Raw genomic sequence first — 20,069 nt, forward strand, 5'->3', positions numbered from 1 at the left:
ATATATTTAAAATAGGAAATATAAAATATTTAACTCTATATTTGAACTTGGTAAGAAAAATAGATAGTAATAATTAATATGGATTAGAAATTCATTCGTGAGGTGGAAGATAAAAAATGATTATTTAAAAAAAAAAAGTTATCCACTTGTCACAAATGTGGAAAAGGTAAAGTTGTAATTAATGAATAATAGACTTGTTAGAAAATATTATTTGTATTTTCTTACAAATGAAAAAAATAAACATCAATGTAAAATTAATAAATATATTTAAAATAAGACATATAAAACATTTAACTCTATATTTGAACTTGGTAAGAAAATAAATAGTGATAACTCTTCTCCTTCTCTTCTCTTGAATGTACTCTGATGATGGATCACAGAGTGTGATTCAAAACGTTGATGTAAAAAATCTGTTCACACAATCAAATCCAGAAATCAAATGCACAACACTAATGGATTGTGAAAATCTGATAGCTCTAATAATTAATATTGATTAGACATTAATTTGTGAGGTGGAAGTTAAAAATATTATTTTTTCAAATGTTAATCCACTTGTCACAAATGTGGAAAAGATAAAGTTGTAACTAATGAATTCATTACCCTATGATAAACTTGTTAGAAAATATTTGTATTTTTGTTGAAGAAAATTGAATTTTTTCCCTACCAAAAATAGTATGGTCTAATAGAATAAATGAAAAATGTGGTTTATAAAATAATGAAAAATTAGAAAAAAAAAATATAAACATTTAAAGTTTCTTTTAATCTTTTAAATTCTATGAGTTCATTGGTCAATTGAATCGAAAAATTGAATTGAATGATGCCAATAGTTTCGTGCGAAAAATAGTGTCTAACAAAACGTGGAAAAAAAAAAAAACCCATATTAAAGAGGTTAAGTAATCGAAATTCTAGTAAAGATTATGGAAAGAGGATAAGCACTAGAAATTCTAGAAATTCTACTAAAGATTGTTAAAAGAGGATAAGCACTAACATATTATATTTTGATTTCAAATTCTCCTTTGCCTCTTATGGGTACATTTTATCTTTAGCCGACGCGATTTGAGAAAGTTGGATGAACGCCGCGTCGCGAATATACGTGGCCAGCATAGAGGAAACTTTCGGAAAGTGTGGTATAATTTTGCGTTGATGTCAGTTGACTCAGCAAAGGGATAAGCATGAGCCGCTTCCCACATTTTAAGAAGAGTTTGACTGGAACTTTCGCTTTGCTATCACTGGAATATCGCAGCCAATTAATTTCTTACAGCAGGCCGTCACTAGGGACACATATTATGAAGGGATCGTTCTTATTTCCTAAATCAAGGAACGTTGTTGATTAAATTTTCTGATATTTGCCCTCAAATATAAAATTCGCATTACTAGAAAGCTTTAAGGAGACTTGCTCTGATCGAAGCCTAAAGATCGTTAAGAATGTAGCACAGGTACTTCATTTCCCCAAATTTCAGAATGTGAAGCGGTAAATTGCATCTTAGAATGTTTATTATAAGGAGATGTTGGGAGATATTTAGTCAAATAAAAAGGATTTTGAGGCGAATATCTCATATTGTGCATTTTAAATTACTCGTAAGGTTTCAGGAGACTTACTATCGTAAATCAACGGAAGAAGTTTGAAGCGAAAGACGGCTAAGGATGTGCAGGTACGCATTTCTCCAACTTTTCATAATATTAAGCTGGAAATTGGATATTTTACTGTTGAATATAAGAATATGTGAGAAATTGAGAGATTTTGTAAAAGAAGATTTTAGGCGAATGCCTCATACTAAATTTGCATGCAGCTTAAAATAAATAACAAATCATAAATTAAAAAGATGTAATAAGTGAACTTTTGATAACCAGTGCTAAGTAGCAACACTAAATTTTATCCATGAGATTTCTTGCTGTGATTAGTACTGAAGTTCTGACATGTTCGTAAAACCGAAGCTTTAACATTTCTCTTCCAGAGCACGAATTGTTAAAGAATGGCGCTTAGTATGGTACATATTAAACATGTACACAAAAATTAATGAATTGCCATCTAACTTGTGGATATCTTGATAAGCCTTGCAATTATCGGGAAATTCTCGCAAATAACATATAATAATGTTGTTTCTGGATTTGACTGTAAATTTCCTAAAATATGTAGTTTCTATTACATTATTTTGAAATGTTTTTAGATTAGACTCAAGTTTTTCTTCCAGATATATTTTCAAGCATTCTTCGTAGTACATGTAGATTAAAAAAGAACTATGACTAGGAATTATAAATACATATTTCTTGTTGTGAATCGCTCTTTTCTATGATGGTGAAGAATTTGTCAGTCCCTCCAAGGCGATCAGATGTGAGGAAAGATGCCTAACCCGAGAAATAATAAATATTTATGGAATTTTTTTTCTCTCCAGTACAAGAGAATACACTAAATCGGCAGATCTTTATATTTATTTAGGTAATTCTACTGCACGTCTTAACAGTACAAGTGCTAGTAATAAGTATAGACAATATTTATATGGATGGGGTTATAGATTGAGGGGCTTCACTGATGATTATTTTATTTCAGAAATACTGAATCACATGAAGCGAGATTTTGGAATAAACCGTCAAATATTTACAGATGCTTTTAGAAATTTAATATTTTATTAAAGATTAAATTCAAATGGATAATCGTTACAATTTTTTGATAGAGAAGCAGAGTCGACCCATAGAATAAAATAATCAATGGGAATCTTTTTAAATAGTATCAAAAACAGGTTTCTATTTCGTAGGTAGTCATAATAATCGCCGTTGAAAATGGTGTGGGCTTTGTAAATTTGGGTAATGTTTATTCAACATCTAGTATGTATCAAGAAATTAATTAGATGATTTTTATTTATTTTTTCAAATTTTCAACTGCTGAATAACTAGTAAAATTGCTTTTAGCTAAATCTTCAAAACACTGGATAAAAGCTTCAGTTTGTTGCATTTAACTTCGCACTTTACTAAGAAATCTCAAGCGCCCCTGCTCCATGGTAGCACATTCTAATCACCTCCTATGGATGTTAAATTTAGAAACCCCTGCCCTGGAACTGATATTGAATGCCCTGCTCTTTTATTTTTCAAAATTTGTTGAGAGATGCTATATTTCATTTCCACCACTCTCCTCCAAATTCCATAAAAACTTGGCATAAGAAGCAAATACATAGCTGTTAAATCAGCCATTAGGGACTATCCATTGCTAAATCAACAACTAAAACCGGATTTGAGAGCTGAAAAGGAAGCTAACAATTGATTACCAGTCATAAGGGGCGGCCTTGATTGCTTGATCCATCTTCAGGACAAGCCAGTATGGCCCTTTCATAGGCTTCCTCTGCCTTGCTAATTAATCCTTTCACCTAAAATGATCACCGCCAAACACAATTCGCGTTCAATTAGAAATAAAAATGAGAGCGAGCAAGATCTCAATTCCCAGTAAATCTTGACAAAGAAAAGGAAAAGAAAACTTATGAGAATGTTGCAAGCTTACATCGTTTAAGTATTTGGCATAAGTCCCGCACAGCGGCAGACTGCCAGGATTTGCCTTCAACATCTCTTCGTAATATTCGTCTGTAATCTTGCAACAACATTCTCGTGCGGGCATGTGCCAAATGAAAAAGCGAGAATTCTGTTTTAAAGTTGTGAGAAGAGGGGAATCTGAACAGAATAGAATTGTGGTCTCTGTAGCGCCCAAATGCCCGATAAACGGACACGAGCGGACCAAATTTATGGCATATATAGGGAAGACGAAATTTCGATCAACATTTTCAATACGAGCGATAGATTTCCAAGAATGGGAAGAACTAAGCGATTGTTCAACGCATATAGTACTATTGTTTGGAATATTATTTCTGTCAGGCGGGTATGGTTGGTGCATAGGTGAACAGGGCCAGAAGCGTCGCAAGCCGTGGTTAGAGGCACTGCAACAGTCTATTCCGATTGTGACGTGTAAATTGAGGAAGCGAATCAATTGAATTATTGAGATTCCATGGATACATTTTATCCTCACTCTATTATTGAGATGTCTTTTTGTGTATGTAAAATGCTATTGGTCCAATGGTATAACCTAGTGAAGCGAAAAATGGTGGAAATGGTTATGATGTGGAAGTGTTGGTCAATTTTTTTATTAATTATATTAATTATTTTTAATTAAAAGATTTAGTTAGTGGAAATTTTTAATTTTTTGTTGAAAATAAGAGTTGAAAAAAGATTTAGTTAGTGGAAATTTTTAATTCTTGTTGAAAATGAGAGCTCAATGACTCAACAAAGGTACCATCCTAACAAAGCATTTAAACTATGTCATTATATATTTGAAGACATACTAATTTGGCCACCCTTAAACATCGTGCATTGAGGAAAATTAAGTTTGTCAAAAATAGTTCAACTTTGACTATTTCATACTTTTAGTCAAAAAATCAAGTCTTGAAGTTTAAGCAGTCTGTGATAAATGTTGCAAGTCATATATATATATATATATATATATATATATATATATATATATATATATATATATATATGTTATTATTGAATGTGTTTTTTGTCTATAATAAGACTTATTGTTACATTGCAATATCATTCATATGAAAATTGGTTTATACTTTAGTTTTGAATTAAAAAAATACTTTGGTCACATTATTAAGTGTTTTTTTGTTGTTATTGTGGAGATCATAGTTTTGAAGGAGAAAGTACTATTCATAGGCATTAAAATTGGAATTGATAGTTGTACGTATCATTTTGTAATATTATATTACATTAGGTTTTAGATAGGGTGATTACATATTAGTTCTATAATGGTTATACATGGGTAAATGTGTGGATGAGTCTAATAAATATAAGAATGAATAAAATGTATTAGAGTATTCGATATAAGGATAAAATGGGACAAGTGTGTGGAATGTGTGTGTGTGTAGCCTAATAGATAATAGATAAGGAGAATGAGCCCAACCTTACAAGGGATTGTGCAATTCATTGACATGTACATGCATCGAGCCAATTTTCAACTTGGTAGAAAACTATTTATGGAAAATGGCATGGGTATGGAAATTACACCATCACATTTTGAAGCATATATGTTTAATCTTAAAATAGTCATGCATCTCAAAGTTTGTATAATTATAAACGTACATGTATTGTAAGAAAACAAAAAGGATATCAAAGGGTTCAAATGTAAAACAATGGATGCTATTAGTTTCTCAAGAAGATTCATAATTGTTATGCCTCCATTATTGCTCTTCTTTAGTTTTTGGCCCTTTATTTATTAGTAATCCAAGATCTCTTTAGCTTTGCAATGAGAAAAGGGAATATTGATAAGTCCTTGATAGATGAAAATAATTGCAAAGCCTTACATATGTAGACTTATCTTCATTGTACATAGTTTGAAACTTGTTATCTCGTCTACAATTTACATAATACTTAGTAGGGTTAGGAACTAGAGTGCATCTTTATAAATTACTATTTTCTTGGTATAAATATGAAAGGTTGTCTTTAGTTACCGCATGCTCTTTCTTATATAAATGTAATTTGTTGTAAACATTTACACTTTGTATGCTACAACTTGTTAATGCACATATTGTGTCTTGGATCTTATTGTTTTTAGTATTAAGAGATCTAATTATTGTGGGGTGGGGGATCAATAATCAACCTATTAAATAAATTTTCAATGACACAAACCCTTATCGCAACACAAACTTAACAATATAAAATGAAAGCATCAAACATGCACACACATGCACAAAATAATGAAACACGAAACAAATATTTTTTTCTTGTGGAAATCGAACTTGGGTGAAAGCCATATTGGGAATTAGTAATTAAATTGTGCACTCTTCTAAAGTATTCCCTATTAGGAGCTTAATCATGTTAGGAGTAGCCTTGTCAGAGAACTTAGAAGAGTAATTAAAGTGCCACCTTGTTAAAGGATTTACAATTAATGACATTTTAGGGTCCACAAAGTTAAGGGATTTTACTACTACAAATTGTAGGGAATAACAAGTAGAATAAAGTGTATAACAACACCTCCTTTGCATGATCATATCCAATTTAGTACACACAAACACTTCACTTCACTTCATACCCGACTATCTTTTGGATTGATCACACCTTTACACTTATGAACCACAATCAACATATAACTCTTTCTCATTTATCAAATATATAATGTTCTTCAAAACCCTAAATGTTCCACCAACTTAAACTTGCCAAACATGTTTCATTTTAAATTTCAAAAGAATTAATCACATACCACGTGCCCAAACAAACATCTCTATGCACACAATTTTTTTCTATACCATGTCATCTTACAATCAACTTTACATTTGAATTTGTGAAGAACAATCAAACACATTTGACCAAAAAAATCCTTCTTCTCGAATCCTCATGACATGCTTGTGTTCATCAATGGAATGCCACATCATTATCTCCAAACATTAAGACATGTAACTACATTGCATCTATCTTGACCAAATTTGTCACAATGTTCATACAAATCACCAATCTTAGACCTACCATCGGTAGCTCAAGAAAACAGACACTTTATTTAGAAGCCTTTTGTATCACTACAATACTTGCTCATTGATCATCCAAATGAGTTGCGGTCATAACCATAACATCTAGGTATGGGCAAGGTCATGGTGTGCCAAAAAGTGGTGATATGAAAAATATGTAGTTTTGAAATATCTAAAAGAATTTCAAAATCCTCTTTGACATTTTTCCCACCCATCTTGATACCAAATCAAAAAAGTAATACTTTGCTTTATCGGGTCCCCAATTTCAGAATGGGTATCTGATTTGAAATTAGGTACCTAATCTATGCACCCAAATCATGGAACCAAATTCAAATGTGAAGGGAGTGGGGACTAATTTTTAAGCTATATAGTCCTAGTAAAATATATTTATAGTATAATTAGATAGGGGACTAATTAATATATATAGTTACTAAAATTTAATATATAGTATTAAATAATTATAATTTTTTATTATTATATAGTTATTTTATTTGTAGTATAATAATATATTACATACATTATAATAATATATATAAGTTAAGTAAATAACCTATATGACGATGTATGTTCCTAGGGGTCCCCCTAGGGACATACATGTTGTGTTCTAATGGGTTGAAAGGGTTCATGCGATACCTTATGACCCCTTTTGACCCATTCTACGATAATATATGTTCCTAGGGGTCTTGGCATGCCTAGGGACACACATCTTGTGTTCCAATCAGTAGAAATTGGTCATAGATTATTGTATGACCTGTTTCAATCTATTACATGATAAGATATGTTCTTAGGGGTCCTAGGACTCCTACAGACATAAATGTTGTGTTCTAATAAGTCAAAAGGGGTCATAGATTATCCTATGACCTCTTCAACCTGTTACATGACAACATATTTTTGTAGGTGTCATAGGACCCCTAGGAACATATGTTGTCATGTAATGGGTTGAAAGGGGTCATAGGGGATTCAATTACCCTTTTTAACCCTTTGGAACACAACATTTATGGAAGGAACATATGTTTTTGAGTAATGGGTCAAAAGGGGGCATATGCTTTTGACCCATTAGACAATAACACACATGACCATAAGAGTCCTAGGACCCTAAGAACATATATTGTCATGTAATGGTTCAAAAGGGGTCATGGAATACTTTATGACCCCTTTCTACCCATTGGAATAAAAGAGGTATGTCCCTAGGGGTTCTTGGAACCCTAGGAACATATGTAGTCATGTAATAGCTCCTAAGGGGTCATAGAATACCCTATGACCTCTTTTTAGCTATTGGAATAAAAGCAGTATGTCCCAAGAACATATGTTGTCATGTATTTGATTGAAATAGATCATAAGTTATCCTATGATCCCTTTTAACTCATTGAAACACAACATGTTTGTCTTTAGGGGTCCTAAGACCCATATGAACATATTTTGTCACGTAATAAGTTGAAAGGGGCCATAGGTTATCCTTTAACCCTATTCGACACATTGGAATAAAATATGTATGTCCCTAGGGGTCCTAGGACCGCTAAGAACATATTTTATCGTATAATGGGTTGAAAGGTGTCATGGGATACCCTATAACCCCTTTCTAACTATTCAAACACAACATGTATGTCCGTAGGACCCCTAGTAACATATATTGTCATGCAATTGGTAAAAAGTGGTCATAGGGTATCCCATGATCCCTTTTGACCCATTAGAACACATCACATATATCCATAGGGATCCTAGGATCCCTAGGGACATACATCATGTGGTTGAATGGGTTGAATGGCTTCATAGGATACCTATGACCCCTTTTCACCCATTAAATGATTACATATGTTCATAGGGGTCCTAAGACCCTTAGGAACATACATCATGCCTTTGAATGAGTCGAAAGGGGTCATAAAGTAACATATAACCCTTTTTGACCCATTATATGACAACAAATGTTCCTAGGATTCATAGGATGGCTAGAGACATAAATCATGTGTTTGAATGGGTCGAAAGGTGTCATCAAGTAGCCTATGACCCCTTTTGACCCATTAAATGATAACATGTGTTCCTAAGGGTGTTAGGTTCCTTAGGAACATATATAATGTGTTCAAATGAGTTGAAATGGTTCGTAGAGTACCCTATGACCCCTTTCGACATATTTCATGACAACATATATCCTTAGGGGTCCTAGGAGCCCTAGGGACCTATTAACTTTGTTTGAATGGGTTGAAAGGGATCATATGATAACCTATGACATTTCATGACAACATATATCCCTAGGACCCCTAGGGTCCTATTTCATTGATTCAAATGGGTTGAAAGGGGTCATAGGATAACTTATGACCCCTTTCGATGCATTTGATGACAACATGTGTCCCTAGGGGCCTTAGGACACCTATGACCTATTTCATTCGTTCGAATGGGTCAAAAGGGTTCATTGAATAACCTATGATCGATTTTGACACATTTCATGACAACACGTCTCTAGGAGTCCTAGGACACATAAGGACCTCATTAATTTATTTGAATGGGTCAAAAGGGTTCATAGGATAACCTATGACCCCTTGAACATATTTTATTATAAGATATGTCCCTAGAGGTCCTATGACCCCTAGGGACATATTATAAATGTTCATATGGGTCAAAAGGGGTCATAGGATAATCTATGATCCCTTTTCACTCATTTCATGCCATGCCTCTAGGGGTCTAGTATCTTGTCATGAAATGCATCAAAAGGGGTCATAGATTATCCTATGACCCACTTTGACCCATTCGAAGAAATGAATCAGGTCCTAGGGACATATGTTGTAATGAAATGCATCAAAAGAGTCACATGTTATCCTATGACCCCCTTCGATCCATTTGAACAAATGAAATAGGTATCTAGGGGTCATAAGACCCCTAGGGACATATGATCTCATAAAATGTGTCAAAAGGGGTCATATTATAATTTTTCATATGCATAAAATATTTTTAATGACAACATATGTCCCTAAGGGACCTAAGACTCCTAGGGACCTATTTCATTTGTTCAAATGGATCGAAAGGAGTTGTAGGATAACCTATGACCCCTTCCTATGCATTTCATAGTAACAAATATTCCTAGGGGTCCTAGAGGTCATAGGACCCCTAGAACCCTAATTCATTTATTTGAATGGTTTGAAAGGGGTCATCGGATAACTTATGATCCCTTTTGACAAATTTCATGACAAAATATGTCCCTAAGAGTCCAAGGATCCCTACGCGCCTATTTCATTTATTTGAATGGGTTGAAAAGGGACATAGGATGATCTATGACCACTTTTGACACATTAAATGATAACATATGTCCCTAAGGAACCTATTTCATTTTTTTGAGTGGATTTAAAGTGGTTGTAGGATAACCTATGGCCCATTTCTACTAACTAGAGACCTATTTTATATGTTTGAATTAGTAGAAAGGGGTCATAGGTTATCTTATGACCACTTTCAACCCATTTGAACAAATGAAATAGGCCCCTCAAGGTCCTAGGTCCCTTAGGTAAATATGTTGTCATTAAATGTGTTAAAAACAGTCATAGGTTATCCTATGACCCCTTTCAACTCATTTAAACAAATGAAATAGGACCCTATGGGTCCTAGGACCTTTAGGGACATATGTTGTCATAAAATTTATCAAAAGGGGTTATAGGATTTCAACCCATTCAAATAAATGAATTAGGGCTCTAGGGAGATATGTTGTCATGAAATGTATTGAAATGGGTTATAGGTTATCCTATGACCCATTTTGATCAATTTGAACAAATGAAATAGGTCCCTAGGGTTACTAAAATCCCTAAGAACATATATTGTCATGAAATACATCAAAAGGGGTTGAATAGATTATCATGTGACCCCTTTCAACCCATTTGAACAAATGAAATAGGTCCCTAGGACTCCTAGGGACATATGTTGTCATGAAATTTATTGAAAGGGGTTTTGAGTTATCCTATGACCCTATTTGAATAAATGAATTAGATTCCTAGGGGTTCTAGATCACATATGTTGTATTGAAATCTATTGAAAAGGGTCATAGGTTATTCTATGACCCCTTTTGTCCTATATGAAAAAATGAAATATGTTGAAAAGGGTCTTAGACTAACTTATGACCCCTTTCAACCCATTAAATGACAAGATATGTTCATAAGGGTACCACGACTCCTAGAAAATACATCATGTGTTTGAATAGATCGAAAGGGGTCGTAGGGTACTCTATGACACCTCTTAACTCATGATATGACAACATATGTTCCTAGGGGTCCTAGGACCCCTAGGGACATACGCCATGTGTTTAAATGGGGTTATAGCGAGAAAATGTGGAACATATATCATGTGTTCACATGATTCAAAAGGGTTCATAGAGTATCCTATGACCCCTTTCAACCTATTATACAACATATGTTCTTAGGGATCATAGGACCCCTAGGGAAATACATCATGAGTTTGAATTTATCAAAATGAGTAATAGAGTACCCTATGATCACTTTTGACCCACTAAATGATAACTATGTTACTAGGGGTCCTAAGACACTTAGGAACATATATCATATGTTTGAATGAGTCAAAAGGGTTCATAGAGTATGTTATGACCCCTTTCGACCCATTATATGACAACATATGTTCCTAAGGGTACCCATAGGGACATACATCATGTGTTTGAATGGATCAAAAGGGGTCATAAGGTATTTTATGACCCCTCTTGGCTCATTATATGACAACATATGCTCCATTGGGTCTTAGGACCCCTAGGAACATACATTATGTGTTTGAATGACTTGAATGAGGTTATAGGGTGATTTATGACCCCTTTTGACCCATTAAATTAAAACATATGTTCTTAGGGATTCTAAGACCCCTAAGAACATATATCATGTGTTCAAATGAGTCAAAAGGGGTCACACTATATACTATGACCCATTTCAAGCCATTATATGACAACATTTGTTCATTGGGGTCCTATGACCCCTAGGGAAATACATCATGATTTTGAATGGGTCGAAAGGGGTAATAGGGTACCCTACATTTTTTTTACCCATTGAATGATAACACATGTCCCTCACGGTCATGAGACCCCTAGGAACATATATCATGTGTTTGAATGGATCGAAAATTGGTCATAGGGTTTGTTATGACCCCTCTCAATCCATTATATGTCAACATATGTTCCTAGGGGTATTAGGACCCTTAGGGACATACATCATGTAGTTAAATGGGTCAAATGATGTCATATGGTTCCCTATGGATTCTTTTGACCCATTTAATGAGAACATAGATTCCAAGGGGTTTTAGGACCCTAGGAACATATATCATGTGTTCAAATGAGTCGAAAGTGGTCATAAAGCACCCTATGACCCATTTCGATGCTTTAAATGTCAACATATGGTCTTAGGGGTACTAGGACACCTAGTGACATATTTCATGTGTTTGAATAGGTCGAATGGGGTCATAGGGTGCCCTATGACCCTTTTTGACCCATTAAATGAGAACATATGTTCTTAGGGATCTTAGGATGCCTATGAACATATATGAGTGTTTGAATGAATTGAAAGGGCTCATAGAGTACCCTATGACCCCTTTCGACCTATTATATGACAAAATATATTTTTAAGGGTTGTAGGATCCATAAGGACATACATCATGTGTTTGAATGGGTCAAATGGTGTCATAGAGTGTGCCCTATGACCCCTTTTGACCCATTAAATGAGAACATACATTCCAAGGGATCTTATGGCCCCTAGCAACATATACCATGTGTTTGAATGAGTCGAAAGGGGTTATAGAGTTCTATATGACCCTTAAGAACACTTAATGTCATTGAATGGGTAAAAAGGGGTGAGAGGGAATTCTAGGACCCCTTTTGAGCTATTAGATTACATTATTTATGTGGTTAGGGTGTTAGGAATTGATAGATCCAAAACAATATAAGAATCAACAGTTAAATGGAAGAAAAAAAAAACATAAGAACATAGATAACACACAAATTTAACATGGTTCACTCAAAACCTAGGCTATGTCCACTTACAAATCCATCCAACCTTTCTTATTATCCAATGATTATAGTACAAGCCCTTATAGCTCAATCCTGCCGCAAGAACAACCTATCTCATTATACATTGCATTATCTTTATCCCTAACTCTAAGCTATCTTATATGATATATTACCCTTTTAGGGTTACAATAAGCCTATCTGAATAAGGCATGATCAGTCAACCCAAAGAATTATGAAGTATGCACAGTACTTCTCTGATCAGTCACCACAAACTAACATAGGGGTACTAGGACCTATAAGCACACATGTTCTGATTGAATGGGTCAAAGTGTGTTAAAGGATAACTTATGACCCCTTTTGATCCTTTGGATCTATTATATGTATGGTTAAGGGTCCTAAAGAATTTTAAAAAACATACTAAGGATATTGAAATGGGATCATAGTATTATTAAAAAAATTGAAAAAATAATATGTTTAATTTAAAAAATTAATTTTTTTTTGGCAAATTAGTGTCCAATTTGGGAAAGGGTATCCAATTTGGGAAGAGGTACTTGATATTATTAGGTACCCAATCAGCCTTGGTTTTTCTTTGGATATGAACTCTCCATGGTCAACACCAAAAATGTCCTCAAAACATGTTTTTGGCCTATTATTTTGTATTTCTAACTTTGACCATGTAGCTAACAACTTTTATTTTATCTAAATTTGATGAAACAAAAAATGATTTCTTGAGAACATTATAGGATTTCTAGCAATATAGTGTCTATTAAATATGAGTTTAGTAAGTAATTATTACTTATCTTCTAATGGAGTTAGCTACAAAGTGTTGATTGACACACTGATTTAAAAGTATCTATAACTTTCAAATGACATAAGATTTTTAAATTTAAAAGACGCATCACATTATATGCTCTTCCTACTATAAGGTAAAAAAAGAAAAAAATGAATTAGTTAAAGTGGTTAGACATGTGAGTTTTTTATTCTCAAAATCTTATAGTACAAAATTCATAATTAATTGATTACTTTGAATAAAAATATCCAAACATATGCATCAAATCAGAGCATGGGTTTAATTCTTATATCTAGAATCTTATTAACAAATATTATCATTTGATTTTGATTAAGGTGGTTAGACATACACCTACCTCTTATTTTTGGCTTGAAATTTTTGTAATCTGGAATTAAAAGCGAAAAATTTCACTAATCAAAATTTGTTTCTCTTTAAATAACACCTAGTGTTTTAGAATTTGCATTCAATTCCTATAGATTATTTTGTTACAACTTTTTGATATAATCTATATAACTACTTCAAAATTACACCTGAAATTGAGATAACCTCGATTAGGTGTTTTTTCACTATCACTTAAGGGTATAGTATGGTTCACTATGATCTTGCACATACCCATCTACAAACAATTTTCCACCTTCTCCTATGAATGTCCACTTAACTATTCATATATTTGATGAACAAATAAAATTTCCTATTGCATGTCACTAACTTCTCTAATGGTCAAATTTCATCATCATTTTTGTGCCTTGCCTTCTCTTTCTCTTCTTCTGTCAACACCCCCCTTAAGATGATTCATCCACATTATTTGACCATTCTTGGTCCTTTGTGAGACTTCAATTCCTTTTGATGTTTTCCTTGGTCTCCTCTCATCTTATTCCTATGTCTTTTGTACTATCTCTTTACAACTCCTTTTGTTTGGCTTCCCCTTTGTTTTGCTTCTTTTTCCCTTCTCCTTCTCTCCCTTTGAAAAAAATAACAAAGACAACCATGTTCCCTTTTTATGTGACTTCTCCTCCTATGGTGTAGTTATTTTTTCTTATCAATGCACCGTTAGATTTCTCCACTTCTTGATCCTGGATTGATGTTCGCCTGTCTATTCTTAGTTCAAGCTATATAGGGGTGAGACCCCTAAATCTTCTCTTAGATACTCAAAAGTATTATTTTTGAAGAAACCTTGTGAAGATATCAAATAATTACTCCTTGGCTAGTACATATTCCAACCTGACCTCTTTTTCTTATACTTTTTCTCTTATAAAATGATACTTTATTGATATGTGTTTTGTCTTCGAGTGCATCACTAGTTTTTTGGATATGTTAATTGCACTAGTGTTATCATAGTTGATAACTACAAGTTCCTCCTTTTTCTCTTAAACTTCTTGAAGTATCTATTTGATCCAAATTTAACTTGATTTTAACTCATCGCAAAAACATATTTTGCTTCAGTAGTTGATTACAATATGGAGTTCTTCTTCTTGTTGGCACATGCAATTAGTCTTCCTCTAAGAAATAATAAACTAAGGGTTGTACTATTTCTATCATCTATGTTACCTTTCTAGTGAGTATTAGTAAAGACATAGAGCTCAAAATTTTCCTTGCAAGGATACCATAGACCATACTCTTCAGTACCTTAAGAATTTTGAAGATCCTCTTTGTAGCTACCATGTATGACTCCTTTGGGTTGGATGAAACTTTGGCTACTATTCCAACTACCCATGCTATGTCTAGAATGTTGTGCACAACATATTGCAGCTTACCAATCATAAATTGGGAAAGTGTGTCATTTTCTTTAGTGCTCTTATCCTCCTTTGATAACTTGCAATAGTCATCATTGGATTTCCCACTAGTTTTGCTTCATCGGTACCAAATTTATTCATCATTTTCTTCACATGTTTACTCTATGAAGATACCTCCTTTTAGATGGGATATTTGAACTCTAGCAAAGACTTTTATTTCTCTGATCATGGTCATCATGAACTCTCTCTTCATGGCCTCAACAAACTCAAGACTTAGCTTATCATCTCCTCCAAAGATGATGCCATAACTTTTTTTTTTAGTAATCAAAAAACTTAGTTCTATTTCCTGCTTCATGTATTAATTGCACTTGTCACTTGTTCTTATGAACCCAATATTTATCAAGAATGAGTGAAATCTCTTATACCATGCTTTGGGTGCCCATTTAAATCCATACAAGGATTTTCTTAGTCTACATACTTGATTTTTTCCTCATTCATTCTCAAATTCCTTAGGTTTCTTAATGTACACTTCCTCTTCTAGATCTTTTTTTAGGAATATAGACTTTGTATCCATCTAGTACATTTTTTAATTTCTTGTAGCTTTCAAATTCTAAGAGTATTTTAATCCCTTCCAACCTAGGCACCAGTCTAGAGGTTTCTCTATAGTCTATTCCTTCTTCTTGTGCACAACCTTAACAAAAAATCTATCCTTATTTTTTACCACCTCTCCATCCTCATCCATCTTGTTTTGGAACACTCATATTTTACCAATGACATTATTGTCTCTTGGTTAGATGACTAAAGTCCATGTATCATTATTTATTATTTGATCAATCCCCCCCCTCCATGGCCTTTCTAGAGTCTTTATCTTATAGATCATCGTATAGATATCTTCTCTCTTTCCTTTCTCTTGGTCATCATCTAAAATCCTTGTCTCCAATGATCTAGTTAGTGGAGTGGTTCCTTCTCACATACTTTGTTAGAATCAGTTCCTCTTTAGGTACTTCTTATGTTTATCCTTCATGTTGAGCTTCTTCTTTTTGAGATGGTATAACATCTTGTACAATTCCCCCTCTACTGGTATCCTCTCTACTATGTCACTAAGTGGATTGTATTCATTTTTTTTTAGTCTTCTAGTTATTTCTTTCTTTCTTCCACATTTTTCTTTGAGAACTCATCCACCCTTACATTGGAAAAATCCACAATCTTGCTTGTCTAAAGGTTCATACGTGCTAGTATGTTGTGCTTTTGGTAGAATATCCTAGAAAGATACCATCATTTCTTTTAGGCTCAAAATTTCCTTGGTATTAATCTCTCTTGATGTAGAATTTTCTTCCAAATACCTTAAAATAAGTAACATATGGTATATGGCCAAACCATAGTTAATAAGGAGTTTTCTTTGTTCCCTTCTTCACTTGTACCCTATTCAAGGTGTACAAAGTTGTGCTTCCAAATTCTTGTTAGTATGAATACTAATTATATTCCTATAGGGGAGTATCCTAAAATTTGTGGACCTCTAAATCTTGGTTGTGTGTCATATTCATGATAGTGTTTGTCATTGATGTCAACATATTGGTTATTCTACGAAGAATGACAATTAAGAATTTTTTTTTTGGTTTCATGAGGATCAAGGAACTAAGTTGAACTTATATGGATATGGTATAATGTTCTACATAGTTTGGTGATATAGTTAAGAGAACATGCAAAAATATGAAGACAGTACATAGTTATTCAAGATTTATTAAAGACAATGTTCAAACAAAGATCCTGTGTAATAGCTAGTGATGTTTGCATTTTATCTTGCAACTGATCTATAATTTGGTTATGTGCACTTGGGAAAAGGTAGAAGACATGAAAAAGATACAAATTGTAAATGTAGTATTTTAAGATGGTCCTATATTATTCTTGTAAATTGAGAAAGCCTCAAGGTTGAATGAATAATTTGTTTTAAGACTTGGTATAAAGGGAAGATGTTTTCCTTGAGGTAGTGTGATTAAGTGAAGTATTTGTGTAATAAGAGTATGCAAAGTTTTATGTGAGATCCAATGAACTTGATATTGAATATCTTTTGATCAATGAATTTTTTGGTGTAGTTGAGGCATGATGAGTGAACAAAGAGATTGTATTTGGAAAAGAAGTTATTATGGACAATTTTTTACTTGTATAATTTTGAAAAATGATAGTACTAAGACAAGTTAGGCATCAAGTTTGATGGTATTTGCCTAAAGCTTTTTGGATAGTAGGTCCTTCTGTCTTTCACAGCTAACAACATGGTTGGCACAACTCATAACAATGTTGGAATCTCCTAACGTGGATTCAAAGTCTCCTAATAGGGACTAATATGTACTTAAAGAATTTCATTGACTTCTAACATGGTCCATCCTCTTACAAGGAACTTACCTATTAGTACATCATATTGTGGGTACCATCCCCACAAAGGTTTTCCCTTTGATCAAGGTTTTCCCTAGTAAACAAATATGATGTAATTTTTGTATGGTGATATTTCTATTGGTGTTGCATCTACAATTTACATGTTTTGAAATTAATAAGGATAATGAGAGGTGTTTTAATTGCACAATTGATTCACCCACCCCTAGTTATTTTTGTGGACTTTATTTTCTAACAATTAGTATTAGAGCATCAAGTCCTTGAAGGGAAATCTTAACAACTTAAGGAGACCTATGGTGTATTTTAGGAAAGAAAGTTCAAAGTTTGATATAGTTAACTATGATAGTTGGAAGGAGAAGATGAAGTCACATTTTCTATGTAGGGGTTTGAGATATTGGTTGATCACTATGAGGAAGAAGGATGTGGTTGATGAAGATAAACTTAAGGCTTATAATGAACCTTAGAGAGAAAAGTTTATTTGCAATATGTTTGCTAGATATGCACTCTTGACAACTCTTCCTGAAAATGAGTATAGCTAGGTGAAAAATTTAAAACTAGGTCATTAATTTTGGAAATCTTTGGAATCTACATTTGACAGTGATAAGCATGCTACAAATGTTAGAGTATAGAATTAGATATGTTTAATTCAAGATGCTAAGATGATGGACGATGAATATGTAAAAGTTATTTTGAAAAAATATAAGAGATTGTTGCATGAATTAAGGTTGGTGATAGAAAAAAAGATGAATATGAAGTTATATGGAAAATATTGAATACTTGGACACCTGCATACAAATAGACAACACAGATGATTGAAAAAACTATTCCCTAGACACATAATTTCACAAGAGAAAATCTTCTTGGGAGATTGGAATCAGTTGAGATGTGGATGAAATAGACTCTAGAATTCCTTATGATTGAGACTACTTTCAATACATTAAGTGTTAGACCTATGTTTACAAGAAAAACAAGTACAAGTGGAGATTACAATAGTAGCAACCCGAGAAAAATAGAAGAAGACAAGAAGATCGAGGAAGGCCTTGCCATTCTTATCAAGAGAGAACCTAAAGAAATGACAATCTTTAAATGTTGGACATGTGATGGGTATGGTCATTATTCTTCCAAGTGCCCTAAAAAAGTAGGAAAACTTAAAGAAGAATCTGTATAAGCCAAGTAAGTATCTATTTGCTAATGATGAGAAATTATATGGTTTTGTGAATTTTTTTTAAGTGAAAGTGATGATGAGAGTGATAAAATGGGATTCATTGGTATCAAAGAAGAAAGTCATGAAAAAGAAGAAGTTATAGAAGAAAGAGCATTAATATCACAAGTTGAAAATAAACAATCTGATTGGATTATAGATAGTGGTTGTTCTCATCATATGACTAGAGATATGTACAAGTTCATTGAATTCAATAGCTATGATGGTGAAATTGCTAGAGTTGGAAATAATGCAACCTATCACATTAATGGAAATGATCTATTACACTTGATGGAAAACCAACATTGGTGATGTTGATTTTGTTGATGAGTTGAAAAATAATATTTTGAGTGTTGGATAGTTAGTGGACAAGGGATATATATTTAAATTCATAGGAAAGACATCCATTATCAAAGATAAATATGGTAAGTTGATTGGTACTAGTACTAGGACAAGAGATAAAAAATTTCAGTTGAGTCCTATTGAGATGGCATGCTTAGTTGCTAAGGTAGATGATAGGTGGTTATGGCATAAGATATTTTTCTATATAAACTTTGATAACATTGAAGAGACCAGTACTACATTTTCTATTAAAGATTTTTCGAAGATGGCGAAGCCTACTAATGTGGTATGTAAGGAATGTGTTATGACAAAGTAGAAGAAAAGTTCATTTCCAAGAAAAGATGTTTATTACATCTATGAAGTTGGAGATTGTACATATAAATTTTGGTGGTCCCACAAGGACAATATATTTCTATGGTGAAAGGTATTTTATGATTCATGTTGACAATTTTTCAAGAATGAAGTGGGTAGCATTTTTTAGAGAAAAAAATGAAGCATTTGGGAAGATTAAGTTGTTTAAGAACAAAGTAGAAAATGAATCTAGGTTAAAGATTATATGTTTGAAATTTGATAGATGAGGAGAGTTTAATTTTAATGAGTTTAATAGTTTTTGTGAAGTGAATGACATTAAAAGAAAATTTTCAACCCCTAAGAAACCTTAACAAAATGGTATAGCAAAGAGGTGAAATAGATCTATAATAGAAGCAACAAGAGCTATGATGTTTGGAAATAATGTGGAAAATATATTCTCGAGAGAAGTAGTAAATACAATAGTATACATTATGAACATATTACAAATCAAACAAGTGAATCATAATACACCCTATTAATTGTTGTTTTGACATGCACCATCAGTTAAGTATTTCAGATGTAATGTCCCTGTCTTTTATTTAATTAATTTAATTAATTATTGTATTACAAGGGAGAAGCTTCTAGAGTGTGTATTAATTATTGGAAAGGGGGGAGTCTCTAGTAATTTAATTTTCAAGAAGCACAATTAATTATGTATTGCAAGGGAGGAGTTTCTAGAGAATGCATTAATTATTGGAAGGGGGAAGCTTCTAACACTTGTAATTAATTCATATTTGAATTCCTTCTAGAAGGGTGTAGGAAAAGTATAAATAGAGGTGGGAGA

The 20,069-nt window shown here is 33.1% G+C and overlaps 1 protein-coding gene and 1 long non-coding RNA gene across 6 annotated transcripts in view; one reads left to right on the plus strand and one right to left on the minus strand.

The window, feature by feature from the left end:
* Positions 1-98: 98 nt before the first annotated feature.
* LOC149534541 (uncharacterized) lies at positions 99-3,884 on the minus strand. 4 transcript variants are annotated; one of them, XM_089806444.1, is made up of 3 exons: positions 3,491-3,884; positions 3,261-3,359; positions 99-410 (listed from the first exon to the last, which is right to left on the minus strand). In XM_089806444.1, the coding sequence occupies exons 1-2, from the start codon at positions 3,875-3,877 to the stop codon at positions 3,264-3,266; spliced, it is 483 nt and encodes a 160-aa protein (XP_089662570.1). In that variant the 5' UTR covers positions 3,878-3,884; the 3' UTR covers positions 99-410; positions 3,261-3,263. The 4 variants fall into 4 exon arrangements, with proteins under 4 accessions (XP_089662570.1, XP_089662571.1, XP_089662572.1 ...); XM_089806445.1 differs by lacking the exon at positions 99-410 and adding an exon at positions 2,827-3,145; XM_089806446.1 differs by lacking the exon at positions 99-410 and adding an exon at positions 2,827-3,170.
* LOC149534542 (uncharacterized) overlaps positions 1,177-20,069 on the plus strand; it is a 90,305-nt gene continuing 71,412 nt past the window's right edge. For both annotated transcript variants that reach the window (XR_016357711.1, XR_016357712.1), the window contains exons 1-2: positions 1,177-1,436; positions 1,584-1,652. This is a non-coding gene — a long non-coding RNA (uncharacterized LOC149534542). The remainder of the gene's footprint in view (positions 1,437-1,583; positions 1,653-20,069) is intronic.

The sequence above is a fragment of the Cupressus sempervirens genome, chromosome 10 (genome assembly GCF_028749045.1).
Source record: "Cupressus sempervirens isolate cs-2001-9-10 chromosome 10, ASM2874904v1, whole genome shotgun sequence".
Classification (NCBI taxonomy): domain Eukaryota; kingdom Viridiplantae; phylum Streptophyta; class Pinopsida; order Cupressales; family Cupressaceae; genus Cupressus; species Cupressus sempervirens.